Below are 16621 nucleotides of genomic sequence, written 5' to 3' on the forward strand. Positions count from 1 at the left end.
TTCATTAAGGGGATTGTTCATATGTCCGGATCCAGCCCTAGCTACAACGTTGTGACTTGGTAAAACTATAGCTCTAATGGAGCACAAACTTTGCCATGCTTTCACCCAGTAGCAATTTTGAAATCCTTTGAAACATGACTGTCAATCTCCCTCGGACTGGGGCGCCATCCTAGATCTCACCTCGTGGGGTCTCAAGGATCCTAAGAAAGGTGAGAAACCAGCCCAGAACTACACGGATGGAGCTGGTCCAGGACCTGAAAAGAGCTGGGACCACCGTTTCCAAGGTTACTGTTGGTAATACACTAGGACGTCAGGGTTTGGAATCCTGCATGGTACGGAAAGTTCCGCTGCTTAAAGAAGTACATGTCCAGGCCCGTCTTAAGTCTGCTAACGACCATCTGGATGATCCAGAGGAGTCATGGGAGGAAGTCATGTGGTCAGATGAGACCAGAATAGAACTTTTTGGTCCTAATTCCACTAACCGTGATTGGAGGAAGAACAATGATGAGGACCATCCCAAGACCACCACCTCTACTGTGAAGCATGGGGGGGTAGCATCATGCTTTGGGGGTGTTTATCTGCACATGGGGTATTAAGGAGAGGAGGACCGGGGCCATGTATTGGGAGATTTTGGGGAACAACCTCCTTCCCTCAGTTAGAGCATTGAAGATATTAAAATATATGAAAAAAGATATGAAAAATATTAACATTGATTTTCTCAGGTGTTCAAATACTTATTTGCAGCTGTATCATACAAATAAATAGTTAAAAAATCATACATTGTGATTTCTGGATTTCTTTTTTTTAGAAAATGTCTCTCACAGTGGACATGCACCTATGATGACAATTTCAGACCCCTCCATGATTTCTAAGTGGGAGAACTTGCAAAATGGCGGGGTGTTCAAATACTTATTTTTCTCACTGTATGTATTTATGAATGTATGGACGGACAATGCCTGAGCCCAGCACCTGTCTACGGTGAGGAAGGTTCAGAGGACCTCCTCAGGCACTGGGCTGTAGAACTGGTTTTGAATGGGTCTCTGCATCAGCACGCCTACTACCATTAACTTCAATTCAGTTAACTTCAAATTAACTTCAACTGAGCGATGTTGTCCAGGAACAGGGTTCACAGAGTCCGTGATCCCCTTCCCTGCCTCCGTTTTGTCGGTGGCTTTAAAACCACTAGACACTAAACACTATGCCTCGTTTGGAGATTGCCTGTTGCAATAGAAGTTCTGTTTCATAGGTACTAAAGTTCTGTTTCCGTTCGGTGATCGGTGGACCACCACCGTCTCAGCGTCTTTTGGACGTTCTCCAACTTGTTTTGCACACGGCCCTGAAGTGTCTTCTTCTTGTCTTTATGCTAATTAGGAACAAATGGCTGTCAATTACAATGACGTGAGATGCATCGACCCTAAGAACACAGGTGGAAACACTTCTGTTGTTTAAGAACATGTCAAGAATCCAACAGAGACTTTTCTTAGAAGTTTATTAAGTAAACGTTTCCTAGGAAGATATTAGTGAATGAGGTTAATTCTTTTAAAATTTCTCTTTTGATTTTCTACTTTAACTTTTAACCTAATAATGACAAAAATTATAGTCCATACTTCGACTTTTCCATCGAAAAGTCTCATGTACTTGATAGATCCTTTGGCATGTCTGCGGACATTTATTCTTGTTTGACTTAGCAGACAAATGTGTAGAAAGTCACATAATAAACGTGTCTCCTGTGACTTAAATTGAAATCATTTTTATTGCAGTCATCAAGCTTCTAAAGTCTTCAGTGAAAGCATTGTGGGCATTGGTGTTCTTGGCTTTAGATTTTCCAAAGCACCTAACCCAAAGTATGCTTTTAAAACATTATCTTAATATGTCAACCAAATATACTGTTTATGGGATCTTATAAGTTTCCGGGTATTGCTGTCTGATTCTTTACATGTTTCACCCCTGCACTTGTATCAACAAATAATGTCCGTAATATCATTCATATAGCAATGTGACGTGCATTCACAATAATAATGTTAACAAATTTGATAAGCCAAAGGATATCATACTGGTTTTCTGCAACATATTGTTGATAAATAACGGCATATCAAGCAAACATATCAAGCAAAATTACTTAATGATACTCAATAAATATTTGACTTCCACAGTGACAGACGACATTCCTTTACATATCTACAAAAGAATACTGTTTCCATTTCCAAGTATTTAAAAATAAATGCCTTTCTTTAAAAAACTGTATTAAATCCATTCATAGTTCTTGTTTTTCAGTATGCACCTGCTTGATAAAGGATCTCAGATTATGCTGGAGTTTCTTTTATGATTTGTGTGCATACTTCTGGAGCTCTTCAGGTGTTTGCAGCCTTGTTCTGGATCGCAGAGTGAATCTTTCTTAGGTTCTGTCGGACTCGAACAAACTCCATCAACTGGGACTCCTGCTCCACCTTGTCCTCTTGTTCCTTCTCCCTCTGACAACAGCAAAGGACAAACACTGGCACCATATAGTACTTCATATTCATGTAAAGATTACAAACATTATATTATTTTTAGATGAGGGCAAACATGTAGGATTTTGGTGGGACATAATGTGCATAGAATGAGAATGAGAAACTTTCCATGAATAATCATGTGTGTGTATGCTTCAAAACAAAATAATGTACAGTAATGATGTACATCGGTTCCCAAGAAATGTGAGCCCAGTTGGAGGAAGGCGGCTGTGGCTAGGAGGTAGAGCCCCCTAATTTTCCAGATTTTTGTCTGCTATTTTGCTTACCTGACCTTACAGTTGCATTTGCCTATACTGCCTATGCCCAGGGCTCTAAGCAAAAAATAAGGTTTCAGTTGAAAAGCAGTTGATTTGGTGGTTACAATGAGTGGCCATGTGCATAAAAAGATTAAATTGAGCATTGTCTGTCATTGTTAAACCCCTTATAAACAGGATGTACTACCTCAAGTTGTTTCAGCTGACGGCGGAGCAGCACATCCTCCAGAGAAGTCCTGCTCTGTCCCTCCTCTTCGCGCTCACTCTGCACCCTCTTCCTCCTCTCAAGCACCTGCTGGAGTTCTGACCTGCTGCTCAGCGCAAGACCCCTTAGCCCATAGAAGAAGAAACAGAGCAGCTGTTAGATATAATGTAAAAGAAAAAAACACAGGTGAAATGACAAATTTGAAACACTCACCAGTCTAATCACAATTATTTAGTAACAGTACAGAGTGCATGCAGTGCCCTTTGTCTCAAAATGTTTTCTGCATCTGTTGGAGTCGATATTATCCAGGCATTAAACTGTTAGTTTAACCCTGATGCGCTGCCTGTTAACATGCTGTGTGGCATTGAAGAATCTTCAGACCATTTGGCATTGCAGATGAACAATATGTGTATTTGGTTTTAACATGCCGCAGGAAAAAGTCAATTCTTTCAGTATTCAGTGGAAAGTCTTTCTTTCAGTCAGATACTTTCAGTATTCAGTGGAAAGTCCATAAATAATAAGTTCAGTATTCAGTGGAAAGTCCATAAACAATAAGTCAGCTTTTAAAACAAAAGTTTGTTGCCAAAGCTCTCCAGCATCCCAGTGTTCAGCATGCAGGGACAGCCACCTGTTGGGAGCAGACCTTTATAGCCCTGCCCCAGGTAATACCACAGTGACACCCAATATCCTGTACACACAGTAAACCACACCCAAACCAGCTTTACGTTAGTCTGGGTAAGCCCCGCCCACTCTGCCGGCGATCTGATTTCTCACTGCAGCTCGGTCTGGGAACCTGCACCTTTAATTCTCCCGCTTCAGTTTGCCAATTTTGCAGGAACCAATCAAAAACTGGCTTATCTATCTGCCGCGCTATTGGCAGGTTTGACAGGACGACGATAGGGAAGCGACCAATCACTTTATCGTTACATTCATCATAGCCACCAAACGCCACCGAAGCGCAGAAACCCGTTGATGCCGCTGTCGCTTCTACGTCCCCCGGATCCTTTGTCTGATTGGTTGAAGGACTATCCAATTGCGTACAGAGTCATTTGAACTATGCCCATACTCTTGTGATAGCTTCACCCCGTATACGGGGACGGTAACCAACAGAAGAAAACAGGGTAAGACCTGTTGCTGATGAACTCTATGTTGATGGAAGGCTGGACAAAAAGACGCCGGCGTTTCCCCGTGGCTGTTTTCTCCCGCCAATAATGGCATGGGGTAAGTGATGCGTGGGGAACATACATAAGATATCTGACCTGCCACTTACTTTTTTCTTTGTTTTGTAAGCATACTGACTGCTCCACCTGATGATGCTTGCATATGAGGCCAACTATTGTAACACTAGGATCATACCTTATGTTGCTTTTATTATATGTTGTTCTGTTGTATGTTAGTCTGTTTGTGCATACATGGATGAGCAAGCCTTAGTGGGAGTACCCTAATTTACTGATAACATTTAGCAGGCAAACATAATTAAGTCATAACTCCTGAAAATAATATCCATCTCACAAATCTATCAGTCTCTGCAGTCATCTCAACCATGGAACACAGCAAAAGGAAATAACGTTCTGTGAAGAATGTTTCGGTGTTAGTGACTTCTCAAAAAACAAATGCTGTAAATATACAAACCAGCGGGTCTGAGTTACTCTCTCGTCTCAGGTCACTGGTTGTATAATTCACGATTCAAAGGAAGATAATAAATTGGAAAACAGAAACCAAAAACGTATGTTTTTTTTTTTTAAGTAATATAAAGATAAACATGACCATGACATTTTAAAATAGAGTAATGTATAAATTCTGTTAAAAAGGTGTGAGGTCAGATTAACAGGCTGCTACATAAAGATCCATTGCTTTCACTGGTAAGTGTGTGTGTATGTGTGTGTGTGTGTGTGTTTGTGTGTGTGTGTGTGTGTGTGTGTGTGTGCTAGCACAAGCCAATGGTGGAGCCAGGCCAGTCTTGTAAGCGTATCAGTTTCCACTGCTTCATGCACCCAGGGGCCCGGAGGACGGCATGGACAGGAGGTGTATGATTGCACATTTGTCAGAGTAAGAAAAAGAGTCTCATGCATTCTTAACAACACATGCTTTAGAGAAGAATGACTGGGAAGAGAGACGTGAAATGCATATTAATCAGACATGGGAAGTAACAAAGTACAAATACTTTACTGTATTTAAGTAGATTTTTCTGTTACTACTTTTTGGGCCGACTTTTTACTTTTACTCCTTACATTTTAACATTTTTGTCGGTACTTTCTACTCCTTACATTTTACAAAATAGGCTCGTTACTTTAGTTTTGTACAAGAGGTCGCCATGTCGGAGAATAGCGCGGACACATGTCTCATGCTGGGAGCGGGTGCACCACACGGAGAAAAAGTGAGAGAAAAGAAAGAGACTATCTGTCCCATCGAAGGATAATCAGCTGAGAATGTGTGTGTGCGTTCTTGAGAACTGAAAGTCGTATAACTCATGTTGTCAGTTCATTTAAGGTAAGTTGTTGGGTTGGTCTGTAGTTCCTGCACATTTGAAGTTAGTTAGCTGGTGATTTAGTTGTTTTTGTTCTACACCTGTTACCTAGGTTACGCGTTGCTTGATTGTAATAAAGCATCAACAGAGAGAAGTTGTCTCCGTCTGTGTGTTAACAGACACCCCTGGGGACAAGTTGGAAACCAGAATCAGCTTTAAATCCAGTCCCAATCTAGTCCTCACTAACAAGTTTGCAATCGTTTCACTGGAGTTCCCGTTATTATCTTTTACGTCATCAATACCGTATTCAATCTAATTGGATGGGACTATACTGTACGTTGCACTTGATGTTCCACCAATACAACTCGACAGATTCGGCGTCATTCTGCATTACTTCGCGGCTAATCATTGCGGCATGATGGCGCTAACGTTAGCACATAGTAGTATGGACGGCAACATCATTGATCATGAAGAAAAAGATTCTAGAGAATCAGCAGACAAGCAGCGAGACATTCCCATCATCCTCGGCCTTCTCTGAGAGAGACGTTTGAGTCGGTGGACATCAAGAAGGACTCCTGGCCAATGTCCTGGGGAACTTCTTCATTAATGTCTGTTTAGTATTTCAAATTTTCTTTCCAGAAGCCATATCTTAGCCCACATACATACATCCATTCAGATTCTTTTAAATGTTAGGGGAAGATTAAAAATGAGAGAGTGGATCTATGAATTCTCTCAGAATCACAACTGAAGTCATATCTTGTAACTCAGTCAGAATCTTATTAACCTGGAGTCCCCGTCTCATACATCATAATAATCATATATGGGATGTTTTAGGCCTGTTGGCAGACATCAGTTTAACATGTAGCCAATGACATATCAAGAGCATGTTCTCCATGAACACTGAAGTTCCTCAGCGTGTACTCTAGGAACATGTGTGGTCCAGGTAGCTATGCATGAATAATGGTCTTCTTTCACAAGGCTACTTTTACTTTTATACCCTAAGTAAATTTACATGCCTATACTTTGTTACTTTTATTTGAGTAAAGAATTACTTGAGTACTACTATTCTAGTATTTTTTAACACAAGTATCTGTACTTCTACTTGAGTACGGGAAGTAAGTACCTTTGCCATCTTTGATTTAAATGATGGACACAAACACACAGTTATAGTAGTTATATTTAACAGTGTGAAGTTCTAGTTCACCCATTCCTATTTCGGGGAGGACTGAACCATGTGTTTCTCCTGTGTGGTACCTACCTCTTGTGGGCCAGTAGCAGTTCCTTGTGAAGCTCGTTGTGAGTCCTTGAAGCCTTAATGGGGTTAGGCTGACCTGAAGAGGCTTCAACTTTGACTACATTATCTGACAAAGAAATCATATCAAAAACATGTAAAAACAGCACTAAACCCCTCACCACACTGTCAGATACATTGTGATCAAGACAGCAGTGATATTGTGATCAAGACAGCAGTGATATTTAGGATAAAAAATGAAACAGTATTAACACCACTCCATTACTTTCCTCTCTGACTAATGAGTAAGACAATGATCAGATGAAAGGTAATGAGGCACTAGAGATGTTAGTAATTACTTCCAGAGCAGATCTGTAAAATTGACCATATCTGCCGTTATAATATCACTCCACTCAAACCATAATTTTGAAGCATGCCCTAGCCCAACCCAGAATGCATCTGGGACTCTGTATTGTACACCCACATCATTTTATGTCAAAATTCAGCTGTTGCAGCAAGCTAAACAGTGGGGATGGCAGTAGCTCAGGCTTTTAGGGAGTTATGTCAAGAACCGGAGGGTCCCTGGTTCAAGTCCTAGCATGGACAAAAGTACATGTGGACTGGTAGCTGGAGAGATGCAAGTTCACCTCCTGGGCACTGCCAAGGTGCTCTTGAGCAAAGCACCAAACCACCTTCAACCACTCAGGGTGCCTGTTCAGCAGTCGCAGCCAACTCCCTCTGACATTCCTCCATTAGTGCATGTATAGGTGTAGGTGTGTGTATTCAGGCCTGTGTAGTGTGTAATAACAACAGAGTGTCAATTGTAGTTCCCCAAAGGGGATCACTAAAGAGTATAAAGTAAACAATGAAGTTCACAAAGCAAAGCAAACATTTATGTCTGTCCTCTAAAAGTGGAACATGCGTTGAAATATGATGTTAAAGGCTAAGGTAGATTGTCACAAGCCACCGAAGATGTTCATCTTGTTATTACACCATAAAAGGCGTATTTTCCGAGTTGCACTGACCTCTATGATTATTGCTCTGTGGATGCTTGTTGTGTATCACCCTGCTTTTGGAAGCCAGCTGGATCTCCTTATGTGTGTGATTATTGCCGTTAGGAATTGAAGCACTGAGAGCCATGGTGGCCTGAGGTGTCCTCAGTCGGAATAAGAAGCTTGGCCCAGGGACGGGAAGGTTAGGGCGATGTCAGAGACAGAAAAAGCTTAGATGATCTCAGTACATGAAAAGACTTGATGGAGGGCAGCACCCAAAGACCTGGAGTGGAGCCCTAGCTCCTGCTGCATGCTGTGTAGCTGTTGGGGGGAGGGATTAGAGTCTGCATCATGAGAAGAGAGAGTTGGAAATCAGACAACAAAGCAGACAGAGACACCGCACTGCGGAAACAGATAGCTGGAGTAGAGATGTATAATTAATCCCATCAGTGAGCAGGTGTGTGTGTTAATGACCCATCACAGAGCAGATGAACTATAACACGGGAAAGATTCAATGGCAGAAATACCATTTCCATACTGAACTAGAGAGGAGAAACAGTGTAGGGTTGCACAACTACAAAATGGAGAAAATTATGAAAAGGCTTGACTTGCATAACAAGTGTCAAACTGTTACACATGTAGTTGTATAACATGCAACCAGCACTGAAGTTGCTTTCTTTTTCTACTCAGAAGATAGAATTACAATCCAAATGCTGAGATAAAGATATATTCTATATATGGATATAATGTAATGGTCAGCTCATAGAATCCTTCATTTTACGTTACAAAAACGCTGGTCGACACTATGCATTTCTCCTAATAAGTAAAATTTGTATTAATCTGTGATCATGTCTTAGGAAATTAACTAAGTCAATTACAAACAGTTCTAGCTGTACATAGCTCGAAATACTGTGCTTCAGGTAATTCTTTAGAATTTAAACTTAATGCACACAGGGTTTGGCCTACCTGTGCTGTACTGGTCCTTCATGAGAGGATGCGGTCTGAGAACATTAGCCATTGTGTGCAGCTGACAGACCGGGATCCTATTGAGAGCAGTGTTACCTGAGAGCCCTGCTTGGGGCAGTCACTGTCCGGCCCCTCGTTCCCAGTCAACAATGAGCAATGGCGTAGGACGGGGGGGAAAAGAGCACTAATCACTTAGTAATAATTTAGAAAGAATTGAAAATATAAACGAAAATATCAAACAAGGTTAGGCTTATTAGGTATTTAAATACATTTTATTTTATTTATTTTAAAGTCTGGGCCCCGGTGTGTCGGCTTAGAAAAATTCTGGATTTGTAATAGGTTTCTTTATAAGGGACAATAAACTAATAATACATAAATAAATGCAAAATGTGACAGAGTTAGCCTGGAGGCTATTTTACATTTGCTATCCCTGGACTGGGGCAGAATGTATCTGTTGAGTACATATTCCTGTAATTTAACCAGCCCAGTATAAAAGGGGTTTCATGCTTCTTGCAGTTGGCATGGTGTGGATAGTCCGCATGGTCCCCTCCAACCTGACTGGGTGAAAGCGGTCAGAGCAGGGACAGAGCATCTCCAAGAACGGACGTCTCTCTTCTGCAGCCAATCATTGCAACTCAAAATCTGTGTTTTAAAAAAGTCTTGAGTGTGCACGGTTTGGCACTCAGAACCTCTACAGACCCTGTCCCTGCTCAGTTGTGTAATGTCACCACCCACACTGCCTCAACCGCCCCGACCCCAAGAAGCATAGAACCCGTTTGGGTGTGCTTAGAGCGCCAACTCGTTCAGTAGAGCAGAGATTTGTTTAATTATGTTTATTGTCCCAGTGGGGAAATCCCAACACAAAGAACCCGAAAACCAACAGGTGAATCTAATTAAGGGCGGAGCTGATAATCAAACGGCAGGAAGACAAGTGACCAAGGATGTAACCTAACAGTGGATTTCAAAACAAAACAGGAAGTAGATTAGCAACAGAAACGGACAAACGTGATAAAACTATAAAATTTACATTAAAAAAATCCCGCGCCACACCACCAACCCAAAATGTTATAAATGGACACATTGTAGCCAGATACAGTGAACATAATTCAAATGTAGCCTCTCACTTTGTTGGTACTCCCTCCGTGTGAAACCGGGCCTGTGAAGATGAACACAAAGCTGATTTCCCGCCAGGAACTGGACAAAGGCACACACGAAGCTCTCTGTCCCGCTCTCTTTTCAGTTTTTAGACCAGTCATGCTGCTTTTTCCCTTTTAAAAGGTGTCTATCGCTGTTGCAGCCGTCTCTCAGTGATGTGTCACCTTCGTGCATCAAGGTGGCGGCATTTGTGTTGTCTCACACAAACAAGGTCATTATTGAGCTACACTGCCACCTACTGACCCAGGATAGTATTTGCTTTCTCTGCCAGTCATCACAGCCCAGGCCCAGATGCGCAACAAAGCCAAATTATTTGCCGTAAGTCAATAACATTTTTTTGTTGAACTTGTAAAATTGGATAATTTTCTACAACACACAGGACAATCTGTCATGGCACAGTACACAGTGGTGGAAAATCTCTGCCCTAAATAATCAAGTGTGTGGTGCTGTGTTAGCCCTGTTGGTCCATCACTGAGATCCTAGCACCACAGTTATAATTCTTTCTGTTTCAAACATAGATTTAGTAGTTTTTGCCTAATGCTTAAACACACCTTTTGCAGAATTTGGCTCATTATGTCCAAACTCTACTCACAAGTCAATCAGGCACTTGGAGATTATATAATGTTTGAAATCAAATAATTACTTCAACCTAAGTCACTGTTTTAACTTAATCATTTGACAAATAAACATTTATTTCATTACTTTATTATCAATGCAAGACCACAATACCTAGTGGAACAAACACATTTCAAAGTCAAAACTTTTATACTTTAAGTACATTTCTTAGCCTAAAGGGGTTAAATCAATACTTGTACTTTTACAAGGGTATTTTAAAACATGTATCTGTACTTCTACTTGAGTATGGGAAAGGCTTTTGCCATTTCTGATTTTGAATAAATTTGATAAGATTTCAAGCACTCCTTTTCTTGACTTCAGGCAGGTGAAACTGAACAGAAAGAAAACGACAAAGTTTACTCTCTTGTACAGCAAGTAGCCTTAGCCTACTAAGCTATCTGTAAATATTCATATCCAACACATGAACAATATGCTAACTGGCAATTTACACATTGTTAACATCAGATTAGCGTTACTAGCATACAACGTAAATTCCCACACGTTGCGCCACATTAACATTACAATAGTGTTGCTAGCATACAATGCAACAGATAACATGAATTAAATATTATAATTATTAATAAATCTGAGGACAGAACAATAACTATTTGGCAAGGTTGAGCCAGGAGCCATACCTTAAGCAAATAAATAAATGTATAAGTATGTTGAACGACACGAGTGTACATGTTGAGTATGTGCGAGATGTCAGACACAACCATGGAGTGGTGTGCTGAATGGATCCCGTGGTGTGAGAGTTGAAGTTTTCACAGTTGGGAGTTGGTTTCAGGAAATTTGCCAAGTGTCCCAATAGAGTTCCGATGAAACTAAACTCAAAGCTTTTCTTATGTTTCAACATTTTGGCCCCCAGAAGGAAGACCTGCAGCCTGGAACTCTGGTTGTCACGACGCAACATTCAATTCAAAATACATCTGCTAATGAGATCCATCTGATTGGATGGATGCTTTACGTCTTCGGTTAGTGTTTGACTTCAGCTTCACACGGAGGGTGACCCGCTTTGGCTTTCCCAGCAGCTCCAACTGGACCTTAAACGCAGCGGCAGCAAATGTTGTGCAGGTTAGCATCGCTTTGTACCACGTGTGTGTCAAACTCAGTTTCACTAGAAAAGGAGAACCACGTCAAGGGCCAGCCATGTAAAGTTTGTTGACATGTTTTTATTTAAAAAAAGTAAAATATTTGCCTCAATTTCTATCATTGTTGCAGCCGTTTTAGTTTAGTTTTTAAAAATGGTTACTTTTTCTGACATTGTTGTCTCTTTTTTTCATTTTTTTTGTGCTTTTTTAACTTTTGTTGGAAAGTCGGCCATAAAGTTCCTTAGCCTTGACATTAAAACATGATTTATAAAAGCATGCCAACAATTACTCTTCAAATTGTAAACGCCAAGCGATCAATGCTCGGTAACCATGGGGATTTTGTGCACTGCTGTATCCCTGCCTGCCCAACTGTGGTATCAGGGCCTTTCCCTAATCCAAGTCCAGTTATAATAAAATAAATAGATACCAACAGTTGTTGTTGATAGCTACCAACAGTAGTTGTTGATAGCTACCAACAGTTGTTGTTGATAGCTACCAACAGTTGTTGTTGATAGCTACCAACCAACAGTTGTTGTTGATAGCTACCAACCAACAGTTGTTGTTGATAGCTACCAACAGTTGTTGTTGATAGCTACCAACAGTTGTTGTTGATAGCTACCAACAGTTGTTGTTGATAGCTACCAACAGTTGTTGTTGATAGCTACCAACAGTAGTTGTTGATAGCTACCAACAGTTGTTGTTGATAGCTAAAGTTAGCTAAATTAGCATAGTAACAATCATGGACCTTCCATTCCCTTGTGCCGATTCTCTGCTGTCTCGTCTGATAACGGTTTAGAAACCAGTTTTAGATTTTGGGATCCTACAAACAGCTGGAATCCGTCTCTTGTTCATTGATTTCCACGGCACATCACTTCTGTAGGGAAAAATTCAAGACTATTAAACAGTTTTACAGATTTGTGCCTGCTTGTTGCGTCACCTGTCAAACTGCCCCCCCACCTCTCATTGAAAATGAATTAAGAGGGGCACTCACTCTGCATGTTAAAGGCCTTTAGCACTGTGTGTTGGGTGGGACGCTTTGACAGAGTGGTAGATATACTCACCACATGTCCCTTGGGCTTATGGACATTTGTCCATAATTAAGGTTCAAACCAGGAAGCAGTAGAACCCTTCTATGTTTTTCTGTCATTATTGTTGTTATTATTATTATTATTGTTGTTATTATTATTATTTGTTCTCATTTTATATACATACACCACTGGAACCCTAACCCACAAAACACGCAGGGTATGTTCAGATAACTGCCCCAGATTTACCCCGACCGTTTTATATACACACACCACTAGGGGCCATTGCTCTAGTTATTTTATATGCATTTTATTTCACACATTTCCACTGTGTAGTAGCAGGTTTGACGATTTTTCTTTGTTCCTTTTTGTTTGGTCCACCATGCAGAAATGTTTGAGAGCAGCATGGTGTATTTATGTTAATAACATCGTGCAACCAAACCAAGTGATGGGGGTTTACTGTGTGTTGGTTAATACATTTGAGGGGTAATTCATACAAATTATGTGTCTCATACATTTTTATTCACTGTGTAAACACGTGTGAACTGTGTCTAGCTTTGTCCCAGCCTCTAGCTTTGTCGGACATAATGGACATAATGTATGTATTTGTAATATAATCATAAAAAGGGCCGGCCTCTCCTCTGCTGAGCGAGAGGAAAGTTGTGCTGATACAAACGCATGCTTAGGAAAGATGAAGTATTTCGTTGTACAAAGAGAAGAAGTCAGCCTGCCCATCTTTGACCATCTGGCTACGCTACATGACAAAAACTAAAACCTTTAAATTTCCTGCAGATTTACCATCAACCATGAAAATGCAACGAGTGATTGTCAGGCATCTCCTCGTCCTCCTCTTCTTCCTCCATCTCCTGAGCTCAGCTGAACTGGAGGCGGTGGAGAAAGTGGTTGTGGAGGTGATTGTTGACAGCTCCCCCTGCAGCGCCACCTGTGGGCTGGGCATTAAAACTCAAACCCTGTGTTTCTTAAACGATTCTAAGACAGCCATGGAAGAAGGCATGAGCAGGGAAGATGGAGCAGAGGTAACACGCCGTCTTAAACGTCCCATATTGTAAAAAGTAATAATTTTTTTATTTTTGGTAGGTATGGCAGGTGGAGGTGCTATTTAAATACTGTGAAAGTATCAAGACGCTCAATCTGCAGTAAAATGCACACAGCACACAGAAGCTGGGGCTTTAAACGAGCAGTCAAGATTTCCATACATTTGAGATGTCACAACTATGCTATAAAGTGCTGCTACAGTCATTCCCCGGCTGCATTGTCAGTGCAGAGACTCACTGAGTGTAGACGTGAAAGACCCAAAAACACTGACCAATCAGAGCAGACAGGGATTTTCGGGAGGGTGGCTTAAAGAGACAGGTGCTAAAACAGTGTTTTCAGACAAAGGCCGAATACCTGTACATTCAGACAGAATGATCTATTTGTATGAGTTTTTACATTATAGAATGCAAACATCTTCTAGTAGAGAGGATGATATGGGACCTTTAAACATCAATTGTTAATGCTAAATGGTTGAGAAATGTGAGAAGGAAAATAGCTGTGACTTTAATAACACATCTTTGTCATCTGCATGTGGAAACGGCTCGATGGAAGGTGTTGGAGGAGTGTCGTGTCCGTAAGGTGACGTGTCTGGAGTCGTGGCAGTGTGGACTTAGCACCCTGACTGTGACTTCAGGACAGAGAGTGGACATTGATTGTCTGGGAGAAGTCATGGAAGCGATGGGAAAGTTTTCCTGGAGGTAAGGATGGAGGATCCAGGAGTGATCCATTACTATGAAAAATCTGAAAATAAAATTAAAAAAAACAAACTGATATACTTAAATCTCATATTGCAGAACTAGATACCCATTGCAGAATGAAATTAAAAGTTTTGGATTTATTGTTCCTTAGAGTATGTCTGCTCTCACTGTGGAAGTGTGAAGCAGAGTTTCCTCCCCCGGGACTAGATAAACCCAGCAAGGTGTGTTGGATTCCACTACGAATACAAATTCAATTTAAAATACAGGAGCCAATTTCTAGAGAAACTAAAGTGCAGCTGACCTCCACTGGTTTAACGCCTCACCTTGCTGAAGTGATGAACAGGTGTACTCTGTGGCCGAAGACATCGCTGCTTGGTGTGGTTATTGGTTCTGGCCAAACCTACCACCATCAGTGATGCTGGTTTGGGTCGGAGGTGAAACAGATTAGAAACGTTTGGGGCCCCAGGGCAGTAGCCCACTTCACCAGTTGGTGATCCAGCATTGCCTCTACTTTGGTGTTTAACAGTCTCAAACACAAACAGTGCTTCAGGGTAGACTATTGGAGGTTGATTTGAATTGTGGAGATCTGTGAAATCATCAAACTTGTTCATGTCTATTGTCATTTTCATCCCTAATTGTAACATTTAAAGATAAATAGCAATCAAGGACATCCAACCATAGAGTGTAAAAAATAATGGGCAAAGCTTCCGGGCCTTGAACGTGCAGAAGGGCCTTAATCTTGCACTCTGTCTGACCTCCAGCAGGGGGCGACTTCACCACCTCCAAAAAGAAATCGGTTTCTATAAGAAAATGAGCCTAGTTCTTACTTGATTTATTCACATTGCAGACATACAACACTGGCCTGCCCACATCATCCTCCCCAACCACACCCTCTCGGAACAAATGGCCCCACTCGGTGGCAAACAGCAGTCCACCCACACTGGGTGAATGATGCTACGGCCATTCAATTTACAATCTTTGGGTTCTAACTGATGTTTCTGCTCAGTTTCTTTTCTGTACTGTGTTGCTTTGCTAGCGTCTTTGGTAAACTGGAACAGCAACATCTCACCGCAGTGAGTTAGTCTGTGATGCAACAGGTTACTTATCAAGCTAACATTAGTCAAAGGTTTAACATTATGAAAGCATTAAACATGCATTTTAGATAAAGGAGATAATAGTATATCTATATTGCATTTGCTCAGCGCACTTTAATTAGCGTATTTTCTTTCCTGAAGCCATATTTGAGCACACACACATGCATGGAGATTCCATTAAATGTTAAGGGAAGATTAAAAAAGAGAAACTGGATCTGAGAATTCTCAAAGAATCCCAACTGCTCTGTCAGAATCTTATTAACCTGGGGTCCCAGTCTCTGTCCCAATAATCATATATGTATTGTTGTAGGGCAGACATCCATTTAACATTTTCTCCATGAACACTGTAGTTCCTCAGCGTGTAGTCTAGTCGGTCTGGTCCAGGTAGCTTTGTCATTCACAAGGCTACTTTTACTTTTATAGTTTAAGTAAATTTCCAAGCTTCTCCTTTTTTACTTTTACTTGAGTAAAGAAGTTAAATCAGTGCTTCTACTTTAACCAGAGTAATTTTTAACAGAGGTATCTGTACTTCTACTTAAGTACGGGACATGCTTTTGCCATCTCTGATTTTTTTTTAAATTTGCTAACATTTCAAACACTCCTTGCTCTTTTTATTGACACCCATTTACACATTACAGGCTACATTACCATCAGAACAGCGTTACTAGCATACAAGGTAAATTCACACACGTTGCGCCACATTAAAATCACAACAGCATTGCAAACATACAATGCAACAGATAACATGAATTAAATAATCTAATTATTAATAAATCTGATCACAGAACAACTATTTGTCAAGGTTGAGCCAGAAGTTAAACCTTAAGCATATAAATAAATAAATAAATAAATAAATAAGTATGTTGAACGATAGTATACAAGATGAATATGTAGCAAAAATTGGTTTGCTGCTTATACAACAAATTTCCCATATAATGCTCATTTTCAGGTTCATATTTGGATTTTGGGTTTCTACTAGAATATGTTTATTGTGATACTTTAATGTTAAAAAAACACTTTATTTTTCTCATTCTGTCCATCTAAATATACCTGTATTCCCCCTCTGTCTTTTGACCCCCCTCCTGAAAAGCCCAGTCTGCTCTGATTGGTCAGCCATGTGTTGTCTTCCACATCTGCACCGTCCTTGCATTGTAGCGGCATTTTCTGCCTGTATATACACTCAGCGGCCACTTTATTAGGTACCCCATGCTAGTAACGGGTTGGACCCCCTTTGGCCTTCAGAACTGCCTCAATTCTTTGTG

The 16621-nt window shown here is 40.7% G+C and overlaps 2 protein-coding genes across 2 annotated transcripts in view; one reads left to right on the top strand and one right to left on the bottom strand.

Annotated features, from left to right (window-relative positions):
• Window positions 1-1642: 1642 nt before the first annotated feature.
• Window positions 1643-7991, bottom strand: si:ch211-218o21.4 (protein FAM107B). The gene is made up of 4 exons (XM_034877516.1): window positions 7693-7991; window positions 6695-6797; window positions 2952-3093; window positions 1643-2471 (listed from the first exon to the last, which is right to left on the bottom strand). Exons 1-4 carry the CDS (start codon window positions 7805-7807, stop codon window positions 2352-2354), a joined length of 480 nt encoding a protein of 159 aa, XP_034733407.1. The 5' UTR covers window positions 7808-7991; the 3' UTR covers window positions 1643-2351.
• Window positions 7992-11262: 3271 nt separating this feature from the next.
• Window positions 11263-16621, top strand: part of tmem81 (transmembrane protein 81) — a 6913-nt gene continuing 1554 nt past the window's right edge. The window contains exons 1-3 of the mRNA XM_034877251.1: window positions 11263-11469; window positions 13304-13548; window positions 14120-14265. Coding sequence (XP_034733142.1) covers window positions 13318-13548; window positions 14120-14265 — 377 coding nt within the window. The 5' untranslated portion in view covers window positions 11263-11469; window positions 13304-13317. The remainder of the gene's footprint in view (window positions 11470-13303; window positions 13549-14119; window positions 14266-16621) is intronic.

This window comes from Etheostoma cragini, chromosome 7, assembly GCF_013103735.1.
Source record: "Etheostoma cragini isolate CJK2018 chromosome 7, CSU_Ecrag_1.0, whole genome shotgun sequence".
Taxonomy (NCBI): Eukaryota; Metazoa; Chordata; class Actinopteri; order Perciformes; family Percidae; genus Etheostoma; species Etheostoma cragini.

Bases quoted from the DNA above. Each gene is read 5' to 3' on its own strand.
- si:ch211-218o21.4 (XM_034877516.1), bottom strand. From the start codon at position 7,807: ATGGCTCTCAGTGCTTCAATTCCTAACGGCAATAATCACACACATAAG. The intron at 3,094-6,694 runs GTAGGTACCACA...CTATGGGCTAAG, and splicing joins CTGCTACTGGCCCACAAGAG to GGGTCTTGCGCTGAGCAGCA. The intron at 2,472-2,951 runs GTAGTACATCCT...TGCTGTTGTCAG, and splicing joins GTCAGCTGAAACAACTTGAG to AGGGAGAAGGAACAAGAGGA.